The sequence below is a fragment of the Ambystoma mexicanum genome, chromosome 8 (genome assembly GCF_040938575.1).
Source record: "Ambystoma mexicanum isolate Mex_15411 chromosome 8, UKY_AmexF1_1, whole genome shotgun sequence".
In the NCBI taxonomy this organism is placed as follows: Eukaryota; Metazoa; Chordata; class Amphibia; order Caudata; family Ambystomatidae; genus Ambystoma; species Ambystoma mexicanum.
This window is the reverse complement of record NC_090929.1, coordinates 68,095,029-68,114,849: the sequence shown is the minus strand read 5'-3', so window position 1 is coordinate 68,114,849 and position 19,821 is coordinate 68,095,029. Positions and strand designations below refer to the sequence as shown.

The window sequence follows — 19,821 nt, the reverse complement described above, 5'->3', positions numbered from 1 at the left end:
TGAGTCTGGCATGGATTCCCATGCACGAACCCTCCCGCCTGCCCCTCTGCGGCTCTTCTCTTGGTCCTACTGCCACTTTACGTGCTCTACCAAATCTGAAGATGGCCACCAGGGGTTGCGCTTAGGAGATGACTGTCATTGGATGGGGGCAGTATGACCCAAAGGACAGTGATTAGTTTAGAGGAGAAATGCAGTTTTCAGGCTAAAGCTAAACTGCTTTTCTTTTTTACTGAGGAATCCCAGCCTGACGACAGATAGTATTCATGAGCATATGAATCCATGCCAGACCCCGTGCTGAACAGGAGTTACAGGTAAGTAACTTGTTCCTTGAAGGTCAACAAAGTGGTCAAAAATCAAAATGTAACGCTAGCGTCAATGCCACCCGACGCACCCTTAGCCCCCCGCCGTGCCAGCTCGGGGGAGTCTTTAAAGGGCTCCCCCTGAGCTTGCGTGGTAAAAGAAGGCACGACAGGCGCCCTATTGAAATCAAATGCGCCCGCTCTTCTGCTGTTGTCGGGCTTTCCAGTGGGGGAGTGGGTACATTTTATAAAAGAAGGGTGCTGATTCTTTGGGTTTTGAGGATCTCCGAATGGGTGATTGTGCGGATGAAGGGTTTTACTTTGCCAATCGGAACGTGAAGCAGTGGTGCGTTCTGGCCTCCGTGCTCCACTTAACTGCGGAAGTAGGCGGACCCTGAAATTATTTCTTATGGGAATTCAGGATGCATATACTCGCCCTCAGCACTTAAGGGGTTAATTCTTCCAGCATATCTACCTGCGTTCGGGTAAGGCACATCTGCAATGGATGTCGCGTGCTGATGACATCATCGTGCTCCATGCCACCACACTGGAAGGCGCGCAGAGGGTGCTGAATCTTCCCCAGTCATCTGAGTCAGAAGATACATTGAGAGGAACAGCAACTTAGTGAACGTGATCTGCTCTACCCATGAACGGTGGATGAAATCTCACAGGGTGTATTATGAAGGTACGATCCGTGTAATCCAAGCGTTGAGGTGTAACTTGTAATGCATATCCTTCTTACAAGGAAAGACCATTACAAATACATTGCACCGAAAACCACTCAAATCATGAAAGCACTGGTGGAGTTTGAGTAAAAAATGTAGAGGCCGTAGAATACAGTCACTGGTTGATGCCTGTACATTTAAATGAACCATAATTGCACTGTTTGGAGTTCAAAAGCAAGCTCTGGCGAGGAGGACTGGTGCACTAGTAGACTGCTCTACTCAGTTGGGGCCTAAATAGGAGCACTAGTAGATGGCTCTACTCTGTTGGGACTTAGGTAGGAGCACTGGTGCATTGGTAGAAGGCTCTACTCAGTTTGGATTTAGGTAGGAGCACTGGTGCACTGGTAGAAGGCTCTACTCAGTTGGGGCCTCGATAGGAGCACTAGTAGAAGGCTCTACTCAGTTGGGACTTAGGCAGGAGTACTGGTGTACTGGTAGAATGCTCTACTCAGTTGGGACTTAGGTCCTGGGCAACTCTAGCAAGAACCAGGGTTATTCGATTTTGTTGCTGGAATACAGATGGGCAATAAGAATAATTGTTCGGCCTGAATTAAAGAAGGACTTAATGATGCTGGCAGTGGGCTCTCTAATCTAATAACTTATTAGCCGATTTGTCAGATAGAGAGACATCTGGAGCAGAGTGATGGGAACAGCGGGGAGGGGCGCGATTTACGGCAACATCGCCTACGTTTTTAGTCAAAGCAACCAGCCACTAAATGCTCTTAGCATGTTTCAGACACACATAGTAGGTCATCCTATGTGGTAAGCCTCCTGTGTATCTATCTTACATTACATGTAAACAAAAGAAAAAGCTCCCAAGAGCAGTTGGAGAAAGATTGAAGTGATAGGCAGAGCGTGTAGGCTGTGCAAAGAGTGGGCTTCTATGAAGCTGGGCATCCTCTTTGCAGAAGTGAAATCAGAAGCATTTGGGCTTGTTTCTTTAGCAGGGATTCCAACAGAAGACGACCCGTTAAGGGGATAATGGCATTACATGTGAATATTGAAATGGGCAGTACATGTATGAGAAATGCTGTCATCTTAAGTGTCTTAGACACATTTCTTAACCTTGGAATCTTTTTATGAATGGAGGAGCAGAGTCTATAGTTTGTAATTGTAGTAAAGGTTTATTGTAAACTGTGAAAAGACAAATAAATAACAAATATTCGTTGTGAACTAAAGATGGACGAAAAACATTAAAAGGGATAAAACACAACACTTATCCGGAGGATATGTTCTTTTAAAAGCAGAGCCTCGTGAATGGTAAAGTAGGCTGTGGGGTGAGCTGGTGTCTTCCCCACAATAATGTAAGGGGGCAGGACCTTTCTATCTCACGCTGCCACCTGAAGAGAAGATCATTAAACAGTACTGCACGGTCTCGGGGATCCTGATCCCAGACACACATGCATTCTCGCCGCACATGACATATCACCCCTTCTGCATCACAGGAAATATCTAATGGTGCTCTTGATAATACCCTTGAGGGGTTTCCATTTGGGGGTTCTGGCAATAGTGGGCAGAAGGACTATGCTAAAGAGATATTTTTGGTGTAAACCTGTAGGGGAGTAACCATGCATGTTATAACTCTGGAGGGGGTTGCCATTTCTGATGCCACCGTGGACCCTGGATGTTGCTTGGTTGCACTGCACTGTGTCGCGATTGGCAGCCATTTTTACAGTCGGGCATTAGTGGGATTCATATTGAGGTTTTTTGGAGTTGGACATTGGTCATGCGCTCCAATTGACTCCATTGCCAAGCATATTTCACCATTGGCGATCAGAGTTAACCAAGGTGGACCGTCCCCAACCCCCTCGTCAACCATATCTAATTGGCGTGAAAGGCCACCAACCATCCGTTCTACGTTCTTACAACGAAGTCAGTTACTTTGTGGTAATTTACTTCATTGCAGTCACTTCTAATTTGTATTTGCCCCCCTCTTATTCCCACCTTCACTACCACCCCTAGCCAAAACCCCGTTTTACCCCTTAACCTGTGAATACATTTACAAAATTCGTGGTATTTTGAAGTGTTTGCAATGAAGTAAATTAGCACGAAATAATTTACTTAGTTGAATCAACGGGAGACCTACCATCACCATGTAGGTCACCTTCCAGCCTCTGTACCTGGGAAAAGGACTGCACGAGGGAAGCGGTTTCCTATAGAAAAAACAAAACTGCGGCTTTTGGCAATGTTTGTTTAATGATGCTGCCAGAAGTAGGGTGTGTGTGCTACTATTGGGATCTGTGTTTCCAGAAGAGATTGTAGGTGTGTGGGCATCTGACCATGGATGGATCTCTTGAAAATATGTTTTACGTTTTCTTGCAGGTCACGGACCACGCGACCACAGCCCTGCTGCACTACCAGCTGCCCCAGATGCCTGATGTCGTGGTCCGCTCCTTCATGGTAAGTTCATTCACCTACTTTCACAATGAGTTGTTTCTCAAAGGGAGTGGAGGAAAACCTCTGCGTCATTGAGTACATAACGAATGGACTGAAAGCAGGTTATATTACGTGCCTGGTAAATGCTGCAGAGTGCTTCAGGGAACCAAGAGGATACGGTATCTGGCTCATAAATCAATGGACATCAGCTGCCTCCTGTAGACCACCATTTCCTCTCTTGCACCCACTGAGCCAGAGCTCTAGGATCGCTTCCACCCACTGAAGCAGAGCTCTGGGATCTCTTCCACCCACTGGACCAGAGCTTTCAGGCACGCGCAATTATCGCTTCCACCCACTGGACCAGAGCTTTCAGGCACGCTCCAGGATCTCTTCCACCCACTGAGCCAGAGCTCTAGGATCTCTTCCACCCACTGAGCCAGAGCTTTCAGGCATACTCTAGGATCTCTTACACCCACTGAAGCAGAGCTTTCAGGTACGCTCTGGGATCTCTTCCACCCACTGAACCAGAGCTTTCAGGCACGCACAATTATCGCTTCCACCCACTGAGCCATTGCTTTCAGGCACTCTCCAGGATCTCTTCCACCCACTGAGCCAGAGCTCCAGGATCTCTTCCACCCACTGAGCCAGAGTTCTAGGATCCCTTCCACCCATTGAGCCAGAGCTCTAGGATCTCTTCCACCCACTGAAGCAGAGCTTTCAGGCACGCTCCAGGATCTCTTCCACCCACTGAGCCAGAGCTCTAGGATCTCTTCCACCCACTGAGCCAGAGCTCTAGGATCTCTTCCACCCACTGAAGCAGAACTTTCAGGCACGCTCCAGGATCTCTTCCACCCACTGAGCCAGAGCTCTAGGATCTCTTCCACCCACTGAAGCAGAGCTTTCAGGCACGCGCAATTATCGCTTCCACCCACTGAGCCATTGCTTTCAGGCACGCTCCAGGATCTCTTCCACCCACTGAGCCAGAGCTCTAGGATCTCTTCCACCCACTGAGCCAGAGCTTTCAGGCATACTCTGGGATCTCTTCCAACCACTGAACCAGAGCTTTCAGGCATGCTCTAGGATCTCTTACACCCACTGCACCAGAGCTTTCAGGCACGCTCTAGGATCTCTTCTACCCACTGAGCCAGAGCTTTCAGGTATGCTCTGGGATCTCTTGCACCCACTGAACCAGAGCTTTCAGGCACTCTCTAGGATCTCTTCCAGTCACTGAACCAGAGCTTTCAGGCACTCTCTAGGATCTCTTCCACCCACTGAACCAGAGCTTTCAGGCACTCTCTAGGATCTCTTCCAACCACTGAACCAGAGCTTTCAGGCACTCTCTAGGATCTCTTCCAACCACTGAACCAGAGCTTTCAGGCACGCTCTAGGATCTCTTCCACCCACTGAACCAGAGCTTTCAGGCACTCTCTAGGATCTCTTCCACCCACTGAACCAGAGCTTTCAGGCACTCTCTAGGATCTCTTCCAACCACTGAACCAGAGCTTTCAGGCACTCTCTAGGATCTCTTCCAACCACTGAACCAGAGCTTTCAGGCACTCTCTAGGATCTCTTGCACCCACTGAACCAGAGCTTTCAGGCATGCTCTAGGATTTCTTGCACCCACTGAACCAGAGCTTTCAGGCATGCTCTAGGATCTCTTACACCCACTGAACCAGAGCTTTCAGGCACTCTCTAGGATCTCTTCCAACCACTGAACCAGAGCTTTCAGGCATGCTCTAGGATCTCTTACACCCACTGAACCAGAGCTTTCAGGCACGCTCTAGGATCTCTTCTACCCACTGAGCCAGAGCTTTCAGGCATGCTCTAGGATCTCTTACACCCACTGAACCAGAGCTTTCAGGCACTCTCTAGGATCTCTTCCAGTCACTGAACCAGAGCTTTCAGGCACGCTTTACAATGCTTCCACCTACTGAACCTAGGATCTCTTCCACCCACTGAACCAGAGCTTTCAGGCACTCTCTAGGATCTCTTGCACCCACTGAACCAGAGCTTTCAGGCATGCTCTGGGATCTCTTCCAACCACTGAACCAGAGCTTTCAGGCACTCTCTAGGATCTCTTGCACCCACTGAACCAGAGCTTTCAGGCATGCTCTAGGATCTCTTGCACCCACTGAACCAGAGCTTTCAGGCATGCTCTAGGATCTCTTACACCCACTGAACCAGAGCTTTCAGGCACTCTCTAGGATCTCTTCCAACCACTGAACCAGAGCTTTCAAGCATGCTCTAGGATCTCTTAAACCCACTGAACCAGAGCTTTCAGGCATGCTCTAGGATCTCTTCTACCCACTGAGCCAGAGCTTTCAGGCATGCTCTAGGATTTCTTACACCCACTGAACCAGAGCTTTCAGGCATGCTCTAGGATCTCTTACACCCACTGAACCAGAGCTTTCAGGCACGCTCTAGGATCTCTTCTACCCACTGAGCCAGAGCTTTCAGGCATGCTCTAGGATCTCTTGCACCCACTGAACCAGAGCTTTCAGGCATGCTCTAGGATCTCTTAAACCCACTGAACCAGAGCTTTCAGGCACTCTCTAGGATCTCTTCCAACCACCGAACCAGAGCTTTCACGCATGCTCTAGGATCTCTTACACCCACTGAACCAGAGCTTTCAGGCACTCTCTAGGATCTCTTCCAGTCACTGAACCAGAGCTTTCAGGCATGCTCTAGGATCTCTTACACCCACTGAACCAGAGCTTTCAGGCACGCTCTAGGATCTCTTCTACCCACTGAGCCAGAGCTTTCAGGCATGCTCTAGGATCTCTTGCACCCACTGAACCAGAGCTTTCAGGCACGCGCAATTATCGCTTCCACCCACTGAGCCATTGCTTTCAGGCACGCTCCAGGATCTCTTCCACCCACTGAGCCAGAGCTCTAGGATCTCTTCCACCCACTGAGCCAGAGCTTTCAGGCATACTCTGGGATCTCTTCCAACCACTGAACCAGAGCTTTCAGGCATGCTCTAGGATCTCTTACACCCACTGCACCAGAGCTTTCAGACACGCTCTAGGATCTCTTCTACCCACTCAGCCAGAGCTTTCAGGTATGCTCTGCGATCTCTTGCACCCACTGAACCAGAGCTTTCAGGCACTCTCTAGGATCTCTTCCAACCATTGAACCAGAGCTTTCAGGCACGCTCTAGGATCTCTTCCACCCACTGAACCAGAGCTTTCAGGCACTCTCTAGGATCTCTTCCACCCACTGAACCAGAGCTTTCAGGCACTCTTTAGGATCTCTTCCAACCACTGAACCAGAGCTTTCAGGCACTCTCTAGGATCTCTTCCAACCACTGAACCAGAGCTTTCAGGCACTCTCTAGGATCTCTTGCACCCACTGAACCAGAGCTTTCAGGCATGCTCTAGGATTTCTTGCACCCACTGAACCAGAGCTTTCAGGCATGCTCTAGGATCTCTTACACCCACTGAACCAGAGCTTTCAGGCACTCTCTAGGATCTCTTCCAACCACTGAACCAGAGCTTTCAGGCATGCTCTAGGATCTCTTACACCCACTGAACCAGAGCTTTCAGGCACGCTCTAGGATCTCTTCTACCCACTGAGCCAGAGCTTTCAGGCATGCTCTAGGATCTCTTACACCCACTGAACCAGAGCTTTCAGGCACTCTCTAGGATCTCTTGTACCCACTGAACCAGAGCTTTCAGGCACGCTTTACAATGCTTCCACCTACTGAACCTAGGATCTCTTCCACCCACTGAAACTAGGATCTCTTCCACCCACTGAACCAGAGCTTTCAGGCATGCTCTGGGATCTCTTGTACCCACTGAACCAGAGCTTTCAGGCACTCTCTAGGATCTCTTCCAGTCACTGAACCAGAGCTTTCAGGCACGCTTTACAATGCTTCCACCTACTGAACCTAGGATCTCTTCCACCCACTGAACCAGAGCTTTCAGGCACTCTCTAGGATCTCTTCCAACCACTGAACCAGAGCTTTCAGGCACTCTCTAGGATCTCTTCCAGTCACTGAACCAGAGCTTTCAGGCACTCTCTAGGATCTCTTCCAGTCACTGAACCAGAGCTTTCAGGCACTCTCTAGGATCTCTTCCACCCACTGAACCAGAGCTTTCAGGCACTCTCTAGGATCTCTTCCAGTCATTGAACCAGAGCTTTCAGGCACGCTTTACAATGCTTCCACCTACTGAACCTAGGATCTCTTCCAGTCACTGAACCAGAGCTTTCAGGCACTCTCTAGGATCTCTTGCACCCACTTAACCAGAGCTTTCAGGCACTCTCTAGGATCTCTTGCACCCACTGAACCAGAGCTTTCAGGCACTCTCTAGGATCTCTTGCACCCACTGAACCAGAGCTTTCAGGCACGCTCTAGGATCTCTTCTACCCACTGAATCAGAGCTTTCAGGCACGCTCTGGGATCTCTTCCAACCACTGAACCAGAGCTTTCAGGCACTCTCTAGGATCTCTTCCAGTCACTGAACCAGAGCTTCCAGGCACACTCTGGGATCTCTTCCACCCACTGAACCAGAGCTTTCAGGCACGCTCTTGGATCCCAATTCCATTCTTTTGTAACATAGTTCATTGAGGCTCAGAGTCTTCTCTAAGAAATGAAGTCCATGTTTGACCCCCAAACACCTTCCAGACTAACTCGCTACCAAGAAGACAAAACTCCAGAAAGCCAGCCTCACACCTTGATGGCGGTGGAAGTGGCCATGTTGCCATGTGGGTCCAGTAGAGTATCTCCGCTGTGAATGGGACTGGCTCAGGCTTGAACCATTGCTTGTCTGGAAGGCCAGAGAAGAGTGTGGTCTCCCCTTACATGCGCCTTGACACACCATGTGGCTGTATAGGCGCATAAAGCCCCAATAAAGAAAATAAATGAATGTGGTGGGAAGTCTTGCGGTCAGGCACTCCAGATAGGCCTTCTAGACTCGCTGTGCGGAGGAGATGCGCACCTCGCTCATGGTCCGACCTTGGAAATGGTTCTGAAGAAGGCCCCAAGATCCTTCAGGACTTCATAGGGTCCTGCAGCGACACTACAGGACTCCTCAGTCTTGTCCTCCTACATTTGATCTGCCGCACTCTCCTTCATCTGTCGCTTCTTTTCCAGGTGTGACTTCTGCAAAGGACTGGTGCAACGCCTGTGGTGCAAATGGGGAATTGCGGCTTAGCGGGGGTTTCGCCCCCCTAGTCATAGGTGATTTCATTCCAGCACCCGATTCTGGTCCACCTTAGTCAGGCATAGCATTCAAACAGTGCGCTCTTTTTTCTTGCTGGGGTACTTGGCTTGTACAAGTTCTTCTGGTTCCACCAAGAAGCCGCTTAATGACAAATACTCCCGGATCTGAGTGGGGCACGTTTGCAATCCAGCACCACCCCAATATATGTATTACCAAAAATGTTCCCAGAGGGGCATCATATGTTCTTAATGCTAGTTCCAATTTTCTTCAGAACTCCAGGACAGACAACCTCCGAAACGCTGTGCATTGAGAATATCTATTTAAGGAGGATTTAATTCACCCCCAAGTGAGCATAACTTTATGTATTTGCACAACTCATCACAAGAAAACACCACATGCTCAAGAGCCCAATCACTGCTTTGATATACCCGTAGTACACAAGATCTCAATGCCTCTCTATCCACACTCACTCAGACGTGCACTCAGGTAACATTTGCACACATGATGCATCTGTGCGGGTCACCACAATCACCTTTGCCGGCTTCTTCCCTGGCAAAAAGTCTGAGGCTGTTGATGAGGCTCTGGAGCCGGACAGCCCATCCACACCTTGGCCTTCCTGCTTCCCGTAGATCCCAGGCTTATGGATTCTCCGCTACATAGGATCACATCCTTATCTCTTGCACATTCTGGATATTATACAGCGGTGACTGGTAAGCTCATCTCGCGGGGTACGCTCATCTCGCGAGGTACACTCATGCCAACTCTACACCAATGATAAATGCTGCCACCAACCAGTAGTGAGCTAACAGCAGCTATGTGATGAGTCTTAAGATAGGAAAATCAGAGTACCTGCATGCCCTCAGGAACTTAGGCTGCCCCTCTCCCGGGGAACATTGGTGTTCATGTTGCTGCAGAGGAGCACTTTCCTTCTTGAGGGCTGTGTGCTCTGTCTGCGACAGGCTGAGCAGGACTTTGTAGAGTCCTTGCTTACTTTTGCTAGGCTTGGAGGGCCACTGAAGGCTAAGTTTGTAGCCGTTGTGTAAGGGGTGGAAGCAGATACCAGAAAGCACAATTCTCCAGCATGGGGTCTTGCATGGATTCACATGCTATGAATATTCCCCCGTTGTCAGGCTGGGGATACTCAGTAAAATAAAACAGCTTAGTTTTAAGCTAAAAGTGAATGGTTGCTTGTATAGCCTATTCTGTCACTTTGGGTCATACTGCCCCAACCAATGACCCTTCTCCTTCTTAGCTCACCCCTGGTGATCATCTTCAGATTTTTATTGCTCGTTTTCGCGTTGGGAGTCCTCAAGTTTCGCTCCTCTACTTTCTTGAGTATATTTGCCTGTGTAGATAGTTTTCTCTTCAAATTCTTCAATCCGTCACCATTGTAACTTGCTGGTCTTGATCCCACCGTCCGTCCGATCGTTACATCGTGTTAGGCTGCAGAACGGGTTTTGGGCCTATTTCATGCGCCATGTCTGAGGCCAAGAGGAAGAGTCTCTTCAAGGCCTCTTCAAGATGTGGTCAGAGGGAGCGTCTTCATCAAGGACCGCCACCAGAAATACATTTACTGCCTGCCCCTGGTTCACGATGTGGAGGGATGCCCCATCTGCCAGTCTTTTTCCACAAAGACGAGAAAGGATCGCCATCAAAGCCTGGTCTCCTGGCTAAAGGAAGGTAGGGCCTCTGACTCTGCTTCGGGATGCAGTCATGCCTCTACCAGGGCTGGAGCGACGGGCACGAAGGGAACCCTGTCTTCAGAGGGCTGGAGATCATCCACTTCATCGCCATCAATGAAACATCGTTAATCATCATCGGCAGCGTCATCGTCAACGACCCCGAAGACTTCTTCATCGATGAACCCAAGACCGTTGTCAAAATCATCATCGTCGATTCACACCCTATGGACGAAGTGTATCCTATTTCGTTCCTGAGAAGTCTGTCCTATTTCGTTCCTGAGAAGTCTGTCTTATTTCGTTCCTGAGAAGTGTGGCCTGTTTCCTTCCTCAGGAGTCTGTCCTATTTCCTTCCTCAGTAGTCTGTCCTATTTACTCCCTGAGAAGTCGTCCCTGTTTCCTGCCTGAGACGTCTTTATTATTTTCTTCCTGTGGAGTCTGTCCTATTTCCTCCCTGAGAAGTCGTTCCTATTTCCTTCCTATTAAGTTTTTCCTATTTTCTTTCTGTGGAGTCTGCCCTATTTACTCCCTGAGAAGTCCTTCCTGTTTCCTCCCTGAGAGTCTTTCCTATTTTTCCTATTTCCTCACTGAGGAGTCTTTCCTATTTTCCCTATTTCCTTCCGGAGATGTCTGCCTTGTTGCCTTGCTGAGAACTCTGGCCAGGATACCAACGGGCCACTCGCCCAGTGTGTGAAATACTGGCCAGGGAGCAGTGGGGCGAGACTTTCCCTATGAGTGAAAAGGGAAACGCTCTCCCAAGCTGCCTTTTGAAGTCCTTCTGCATCCGGTGAGCTGTAGTGGTATTTTGCGGCACTGTTTGATCGCCCCCCGGGTGCTTGGCCTGTGTGACAGCAGCACTGGTGCTTTCTGCTTGAACTCCCCTCCTCTCGTGTTTTCCCGTGGGAATCCGCAGGAGACCCCATCTGCTCTTCCGAGTCTCGCAGCAGAGGAAATGCGTCGAGGTTGAGAGGTTCAGATTGATATGAATAACTTCATGCAAACCCCCTCCTCTGACCCTATCAAGGCAAGCGCCTGCTGGTCATTCTAGGCGCCAGCGTGCCTGCCTCTGCTCTGCTGATGTGACTTCCTGTGTAAAATGCACAGCGATGTTGTCAGAAGGCATATTTGCATATGCTAATGATGACATGACTGGGAGTATTCGAGCATGTGATTGGATGAGAGGCGCCTGTGCACTGTCAACTTTCATTATTGTAAAATGGTCGCCTCGTTTATCCGAATGGGAGGGGGCGAAGGAGGGACACTGTGTCTGGTGGGATTTGAAAGTAGATGAAGCCAGCGGCAACATCCTGCACCCCTGGGGTTCGGTGGTGAGCACTCATGCGAAGGAACCGACCCCCCACCCCCTCGTCGCGAGGTGCGGTGCCCAGTATTCAATATGACCAGTAAAGGATGAAAGCACCCTGCTCTGCGCCTGCGCCTAAAGCGTCAGACAAGAAATGAACAATAGCCGAAGTAATACAAGAGAGAGTTGCAAAGGTACTGTCACAAATCCTAAAGAAAACTACATGGGGGCTAATTAGCACCCTGAATTCCAAATGCCACGGGAAATGATGTCAGGGGAAATTAAGTTGCAAAAAGGCAATACCTGTCCATTTACGCCACCTATAAGCCGAGACTGTTGAATTAGAGGCCCCATGGGGAGAAATGGCATGAAAGCGGCACAACGCCTGTAGGAGTTTGGTTATTTGCCCACCCATTCACTGCCCATGGCGCTGCTAATCCCTATGGCAATTCCCACCCGGTTCCTGCAACTCCCCGCCCAAAACAACTCCTTGTGGGATCTCTTTGAGCTTGCTTTATTCAAGCCTTGCCATCAAACTTTGAGAGCAAAATGCCTGCCAGTGTTTTTTCAAAGCAGTCTTCTGAGACACAATGACTTAATTGGAGCTGTAAACACGTTACAGGTGTAATAAAAATGTCTTAACCAGGTCTGCCTACAGCCACTTGATTTATAGGCACTATGAGCCCTTCACTGAAGTCCTGTTAAAAATAGGCATTGGCAAAGCCAACAGTTCAGGCTTGTGTATAAGTGTTAGGCCTTTGCCAGGCACTGCTATTAAATGCCCAGGTACTGGCACCCTTTTGCACCTGCTACCATATAAGGCCGGTTATTACCACTACGGCAGTGCCTTCCCCTTGCCTACACAAAGGCCCAAGCTGTTGGCGTTGCCAATGCTTGTGACTGGGGGCGTACCTTGCCTCTTCGGATGAATGGCCTTGGTTGGCAGTAGAATGGGCTGTCTCTTTGCCACTGAGTGCTATTATGCGTGGAGGGTAACTGCTGAGGGGCAGTGCTGAATTCCAGTAAGCCCACTAATTTAAACCAACTACGGCCCACTTTTCACACCTAATGTCACTCCGTTATCCTTCACACTTACCCAGTGCCCATGGGGGGTGCTCAAGTAATCCTGAATCTTAGCCCACTTTTTGTATTGCTGTAATGTACCTGGTGCTTTATCGCCTTTTGAATGTTCAATTATAAGTACCAGATTGCAAAGGCAGCCCTTTCTAGATTCATGCGTACCCCATTGTCCCATCTGTGAGGAAGGCATGGTATCAAATGCAGACACTGACAGAATGGATGCCAGTTTCAGAAACCTTTATTTAACTCAAAGGGGGTTGGAAACTGCCTATCTTGCCCTATCTCTAGAATGGGAGTAGTCTCGATCCTCAAAACAAAAGAAAAACAGTCCTTGTCAGTCTAAGTCAAATTATAAAGGCCTACACTAAAGAAACCTAACCTAGCCCTCTTAAGCCTGCCCTTTCCTTTCACTTTGGGGTTCCGTTCCCCAAGTCTTAATTCTCTTGTTTCAACTTCTTGTTACTTGGGCTACTACTACCAAAGACTTTAGAAACTGCAAGGATTTGACTCGGACCTTTACATGACCTTTGCATGACCACTCCGACCTCCCATTAGAACAGTTTTCTCAATTTCAAAAGGTTTGTGATGCTCGCATCAGGTTTTCTTACTTTGGCCGCCTGGCCCTTTCACAATCTTCATCAGCTGTTTACTTTCAATCTTCAACAAAACTTCAGCTTCCTCGGTTGCAGATACTTTTCCTGTATTTGCTTTGCTTATTGGCGGGTCTCAATTGCTTCCACATCTTGCGTTCCCTTTCGCTTGGAACGTTACTTTTATGCAGAATTACCGAGTCTTTAGAAGGGCCAATGATTCCTCGCAAACCCCTCTGTTAATCTGTAACCTTTCTCGTCTCACCATAATAGTTCTGTTTCATTAAGCATTCTGCACTTCTATCGCAACCTTTCGTTAACGCTCCTCCCCCGCTTCTAACACGAGCTGGCCTTCAGATCACTCACCGGTCGTGTACTTGGGAGGGGGGGGGTCTTTCTTCAGCAATGCTTCCCTGCTTGCTTCCAAGGCTGTCGCCCGCAGCCTTGTGTTTCCTCCCCGACCTTGCTTCGTGCTCGGGAGGGAAGCCAGCTGTCCTGGAGCTCCTGCAAGGCATGCTTCGCCGGTGCACACGCCATTCCGTTCGAGTCGCTCACAGGTGTCCGCAAACACAGAACTCCTCACAAATAAAACTCTCTCTTTTTTTGTGGCTTTCTCCCCTTGGGTTGTCTCTCCCGGTCTGTTCCTCTACCCTTCCTTTTTTTATAGGGTGAAAAGAATATTCTGAGTTTGTTGGCTAAGGGTTTCACAATCTTCAGTTTTTAAGGGAAGAGGGATCTCTGGGGATGTCAAATTATCAGAGGACTCCCCTATTCCCGATGGGTCCTAACTCAGTCAGCTGGAAACTAGAGACCAGGGTTTTCTTGTTCTCTACTTGTGACTTACGAAAAATGTAAATAATACATATCCTTTTCTGGTCTGTTTGTCTCTCTATGTTGTTCCCATCTCCTTCCCAAGACCCTAGTTTGAGCAAGGTTGCATAAGGAGTGTCATACACTGGGAGACCGCCAGTTCACCCATCTTAAACTGAATCAGGTTATTTGATAGATTTAAGAGGGCACATTTCAATTCTTCCCTGTTGGCCAAAAGGGGTAACACTCTAAATCACCCTTCTGTCTTGTTTCACCTAGAGGTATGAGGTACATTACAGTGGATTGGTACTTGTGCCTTAACCTCTAGGAAAATTATCAATTTATCTCGGCTAGGGATTTGACCGGTATGAAGGAAGAAAAGATGGTACATGTTACTTTTCATATTTGTCCTAAAAGAGGCTTTTTTGGTTAAGGGAAAAACTGGATTCCCACTTTTTGGCCTGGGTTGGTTTTTGCGGCTTCCTTTGATTTTTCCATAAACTTAACCACATTGATGGAAAAAGGGGCTGGAATATATTGTCTTTCTCCAATGTGAAGGGTCTTGGAAACTCCCTTAGGAGAGCTGTAGTTCCTGTGCTCTCGTCCTAACACTCTTGGTAGATTATTGGGTTTCAAGGTTGGTCTATCTCTGTATGTGTGGTTTCCCCAACTTGTTCCAATTGGGCCACCTCCCGCTTCTGACACCATATGTAAGGAAGGCATGGTATCAAATGCAGACACTGACAGAATGGAGGCCAGTTTCAGAAACCTTTATTTAACTCAAAGGGGGTTGGAAACTGCCTATCTTGCCCTATCTCTAGAATGGGAGTAGTCCCGATCATCAAAACAAAAGAAAAACAGTCCTTGTCAGTCTAAGTCAAATTGTAAAGGCCTACACTAAAGAAACCTAACCTAGCCCTCTTACGCCAACAACAAATGTGTACAGGGGAAATAAAGAAATAAAGAGTGTTATCAAACAAGTGTCAGAATGGCTTGTATAGCAGTTCCCTTCCCCACGTTTACTACCACGGGGTTTAGAAAGCGCAGATGGATAGGTGACGGGCACAGTTTTATCGAGTTCAGCACACGCTCGCTTACTGGGACACCTGCACCGTTCAACAGCTCCTTTAAGCTCTATTGGTTTCATTGTCCACATACAGTTCAGTTCTGAAACAACCATGGGACCATCGTCCTACACAGGCCTTCCTCTGTCGGCTCTAACCTGTTTCAATGTTCCCTTTTATTTCACCACAGCATAATGTTCACCTTCATTTCACAATAATTCAATATGCGCTTTCCGTTCATCAAAGGTTAATTACAGGCTTCCTTATGCCGAGCTCAATCCTGCCTTTTCCTTTCACTTTAGGGTTCCCTTCCCCAAGTCTTAATTCTCTTGTTTCAACTTCTTGTTCCTTGGGCTACTACTACCAAAGACTTTAGAAACTGCAAGGAGTTGACTCAGACCTTTGCATGACCACTCCGACCTCCCATTAGAACAGTTTTCTCAATTTCAAAAGGTTTGTGATGCTTGTATCAGGTTTTCTTTGGCCGCTTGGCCCTTTCAGAATCTTCATCAGCTGTTTACTTTCAATCTTCCAAAAAACTTCAGCTTCCTCGGTTGCACATACTTTTCCTGAATTTGCTTTGCTTATTGGCGGGTCGGTCTCAATTGCTTCTGCATCTTGCGTTCCCTTTTGCTTGGAATGTTACTTTTATGCAGAATTACAGATTCTTTAGAAGGGCTGATGATGCCTCGCAACACCCCCTGTTAATCTTTATCCTTTGTCGTCTCACCATAATAGTTCTGTTTCATTAAGCATTCTGCAGTTCTATCGCAACCTTTCATTAACGCTGCTCCCCCGCTTTCTTCTAACACGAGCCGGCCTTCAGATCACTCACTGGTCGTGTACTAGGGGGCAGAGAGTACTTTAGTGACGCCTTCCTACTTGCTCCAAGGCCGTCGCCCACAGCCTTGTGTTTCCTCCTCCCCCTTGCTTCGTGCTTGGGAGGTGAGCCGACTGTCCTGGAGCACCTGCAAGGGTCGCTCATGGCTGTTTGCAAACACGGGACGCCTGCCAGGGTTTCTGCCGCTCACAGCTTTTCTCTCGCAGTCCGCTGGCCTTCCTGCTTGACAGCACCTCGCTCCTTTGACTTCGTTGGAACTGCTTCTCTCGGCTCCCAGTCTTGCTCACCGGACTTGTCTTTACGAAAACTGTTATCTCGCAGTTTGTTGCACTGCACTTTTACGATTTCTGCTCCTACTTCGCCAGCTCCCCATGGTAGCCTTTTGCCGTCATTGGGATTCTCTCAAAGTCCACACTTTTCTTGTCCAAGTAAACATGTTCTTATGGGTGGAATCAATTTGAGATCAGGGTCTCTCCACCTGCCCCTCAGTTACCTGGGCTCTTCTAGCTCACCCAGGGAGCAATCACTGGCTCAAACACTCCCAGTAGACTGCAGCTGGTGTGTTGGCTCCCCAGAGGCACTACTCCCTCGCCGTACTGCAGCCTCCTCTGTAGTCACAGGCCCAGTGTCTTGGCAGTCCGTGCTCCTCCAGGCTTCCCAGGGTTCTCCCAGCTGCTGCCTCCTCCTCCTGGTCCTTTCAGCACCCTCAACTTGCTCAAAGTGTACCTGTGGGCTCCACCTTTTATACTTGTTGGGAAAGTTAATTGGAGTCAGGTGTGAGTAGTTGCCTAACCCTGCCTGACCTTATTAAAGGGACAAAATGTCCATTGATTCCTATGGGTAATAATCATGACACCCAACATGCTCTTCTTCGTCCCAGTCCTTTGACAGTTGAGTGGGGAAATGGAATTATGGGAGTTGTCATGTTCCCTAGTAATTGTGGGTCAATCAGGTAAAATACTGTTAGGAAAAGGGGAATAATCGTGTTGCTGTAAAACACGGGGTAATATGTTTAATTCCCTTTTCCCGGTTCTCCTATGCCTCCCTTTTATCTTGGTGGCTGTTGGAATTGGGGAGGGGGTAACGGGACAGGATTCACAACAGCCTATGAAGGTGGAGGAAATGTCGGTTAGGGGGTGTTGGAAAAGAGGACTCTACCCAGGTGGTCCTCCCTCGCTTGTCCACCCCCAGGGTCTGGATCCAACAGAGATGGCTGTCCGTGGGCCACCTAAAACGGTCCCCAGGGAGGAGGTAGGGAAAAGCCCTTATAGGGGGTTTTCACACAACACATAGTGCCCCTAACCTTTGAGATGCGCACACCTGCTTAAGTCATTACGGAGCCCCAACAGGAAAGAGAAAACGCATCACTCCTATGATCATTGGCTATTGAGGAAGGTTACATGAGGGTGTTTCCTCCAATGAAATGTCTAGATTTCTTGTTCAATCATTCCAGGTATGCTGTCAAATTGTCCACATGCCCTTGTTTTGTGAACTTGAACCAAGCCTGTTAATGGTGGGTGCTGCTTGTGTTTTTGTTGACCTTTGAAATGGCTAGATTTAATTGGGGGTAGGGGCGGGAGGTTACCTGATCTCTGCTTCCATGGTCCAGGCACGTTGGGGATTGAATGCTTGCAGTGCTGTGAGCGCAAGGGCGGCCAGCGGATGCCAGTAACGAGTGTGTCAGCAGCCATTGTGTGACCTTGTGGTTTGGCACGCGCTTCAGTTGAAGTGAGATGGCAGCATGTGGCGGTCCTGGGCCCGGGCCAGGGAATGTCCTGTGTCTCTGGTTCATTGAAGCTGACAGGAAGGCGCCTTGGCATCCAGTTGCTTTCACTTCTCTCTGTCCTTCTCTTTGCAGACCTGGTTAAGAAGTTACATCAAGCTGTTCCAGGCGCCGTGCCAGCGCTGCGGCCGCTTTCTTCAGGACGGCCTACCGCCTACGTGGCGGGATTTCCGCACCCTGGAAGCTTTCCACGACACATGTAGACAGTAGGCCCGGCACCGTGTGCTGGGGTGCGTCTGAAGGTGACGCAACATCAACATCCGGTCTCCAGCACAGGCCACACCCCAGCATGAAGTCAACATCCGGAATCAGCTGGACTGCAATCTGAGCTGTGGGCTGCAGGGAGCCGCTCAATATGATTTTCTCTGTGTTGCTTTTTTCATTCTGTCGTCCACTTCTTACACTCTAAAGAAGTTACTTTTTGTATACAAAGTAAGGTTGTACCTGCTCCAACCCTCATGGTGCACTTCACAAGAAGGGAGCAAATCAGCGACTGGCCCCGGCGTGACTCCTCACGTGATTCTGGTTGTGTAGCGGAGCAGCGTATGGGACATTCCATTTTTGCAGGGGGATTTTGTTAAAAAATAAAAAAGGCACAGTTTATAATGCAAATCTCGCCTTGTCAATGTTTCTTTCCTGAAAGAATGGCTCTATATTGTACATAACATAAGTGGATATTGAAACTCTTCAGTCCCCACGCTTATCTGCAGACACCAACCCGCGCCGCAGTCCGCACATCACTCAGTATTTCCCACTCCACGCTGCACTCCCCCCAATTTTCAGACTCCAGCGCGCACTGCATTCTTCACTTTGCCCTGCAATCCCCACCCTCATCTACAGACACCACCCTGCACTGCAGTCCACACATCGCTCTGTTTCCCACTCCACTGTGCGCGCCCTACCCTGATTTGCAGAGCCCATGCCGAACTGCAGAACTCTGCAGTCCCCACTCTGAACTGCATTCTTTGCAGATGCAGTCCCCACTCTGAACTGCATTCTTTGCTTTGCTCTGCATTCCCCACTCTGAACTGCATTCTTTGCTTTGCTCTGTAGTCCCCACTCTGAACTGCATTCTTTGCTTTGCTATGCAGACCCCTCCCTGAACTGCATTCTTTGCTTGGCTCTGGAGTCCCCTCTCTGAACTGCCTTCTTTGCTTGGCTCTGCAGTCCCCTCTCTGAACTGCCTTCTTTGCTTGGCTCTGCAGTCCCCTCTCTGAACTGCCTTCTTTGCTTGGCTCTGCAGTCCCCTCTCTGAACTGCATTCTTTGCTTGGCTCGGCAGTCCCCTCTCTGAACTGCCTTCTTTGCTTGGCTCTGCAGTCCCCACTCTGAACTGCCTTCTTTGCTTTGTTCTGCAGTCCCCTCTCAACTGCATTCTTTGCTTGGATCTGCAGTCCCCACTCTGAACTGCCTTCTTTGCTTGGCTCTGCAGTCCCCTCTCTGAACTGCCTTCTTTGCTTGGCTCTGCAGCCCCCTCTCTGAACTGCCTTCTTTGCTTGGCTCGGCTCTGCAGTCCCCTCTCTGAACTGCCTTCTTTGCTTGGCTCGGCTCTGCAGTCCCCTCTGGAGTGTGCATTAGACCTTCATACACAAGGGCACTTCATGTTCTCTGGTTCATCAGAATTTACACTGTCTGGTCTTCTGGAGGTGATGTGTTCTAGGGAGACCTTCAGTTCTCTTCTTGTTGAAATTCTTATAGAGAAATGCTAATATTTATATCAGGCGCTGTCAGGGGTGAGGGGGGGGGGGGATCACCTGAGACCAAGGAGGACGCCGAGAACATATGTTCGGGTTCACTATTCTTATTAGGGATGTGTCACAAGAATGGGCGTCTCAAATAAAACTGGGATCTTCCCAAACAAAATGAATAGGATGGTCCTCTCCGTAGGTCCCTTCCACCCCGGAGGCCATCCCTTGCACAGAATCCCTTGCCTGGGATATGGGTAACAAGGCCTTGTCAGCCTAAAAAGCGAGTGCCCCATTTCATACAGTTTAAAAGGGATTCCTTCTCCCCTCTTTGACTTTGCAGCATTTAGGCTGCCCAAACCCATTTTCTTGATCTAAACCAGATGCAGGATTTCTGTGGTCTGTAGCCCCTGACTCACGGT

The 19,821-nt window shown here is 48.9% G+C and overlaps 1 protein-coding gene across 2 annotated transcripts in view; it reads left to right on the top strand.

Annotated features, from left to right (window-relative positions):
- Positions 1-18,327, top strand: part of MED27 (mediator complex subunit 27) — a 1,466,317-nt gene extending 1,447,990 nt beyond the window's left edge. For both annotated transcript variants that reach the window (XM_069609298.1, XM_069609299.1), the window contains 2 exons: positions 3,347-3,424; positions 17,791-18,327. In XM_069609298.1, coding sequence (XP_069465399.1) covers positions 3,347-3,424; positions 17,791-17,925 — 213 coding nt within the window. In that variant the 3' untranslated portion in view covers positions 17,926-18,327. The remainder of the gene's footprint in view (positions 1-3,346; positions 3,425-17,790) is intronic.
- The last annotated feature ends 1,494 nt before the right edge of the window (positions 18,328-19,821 follow it).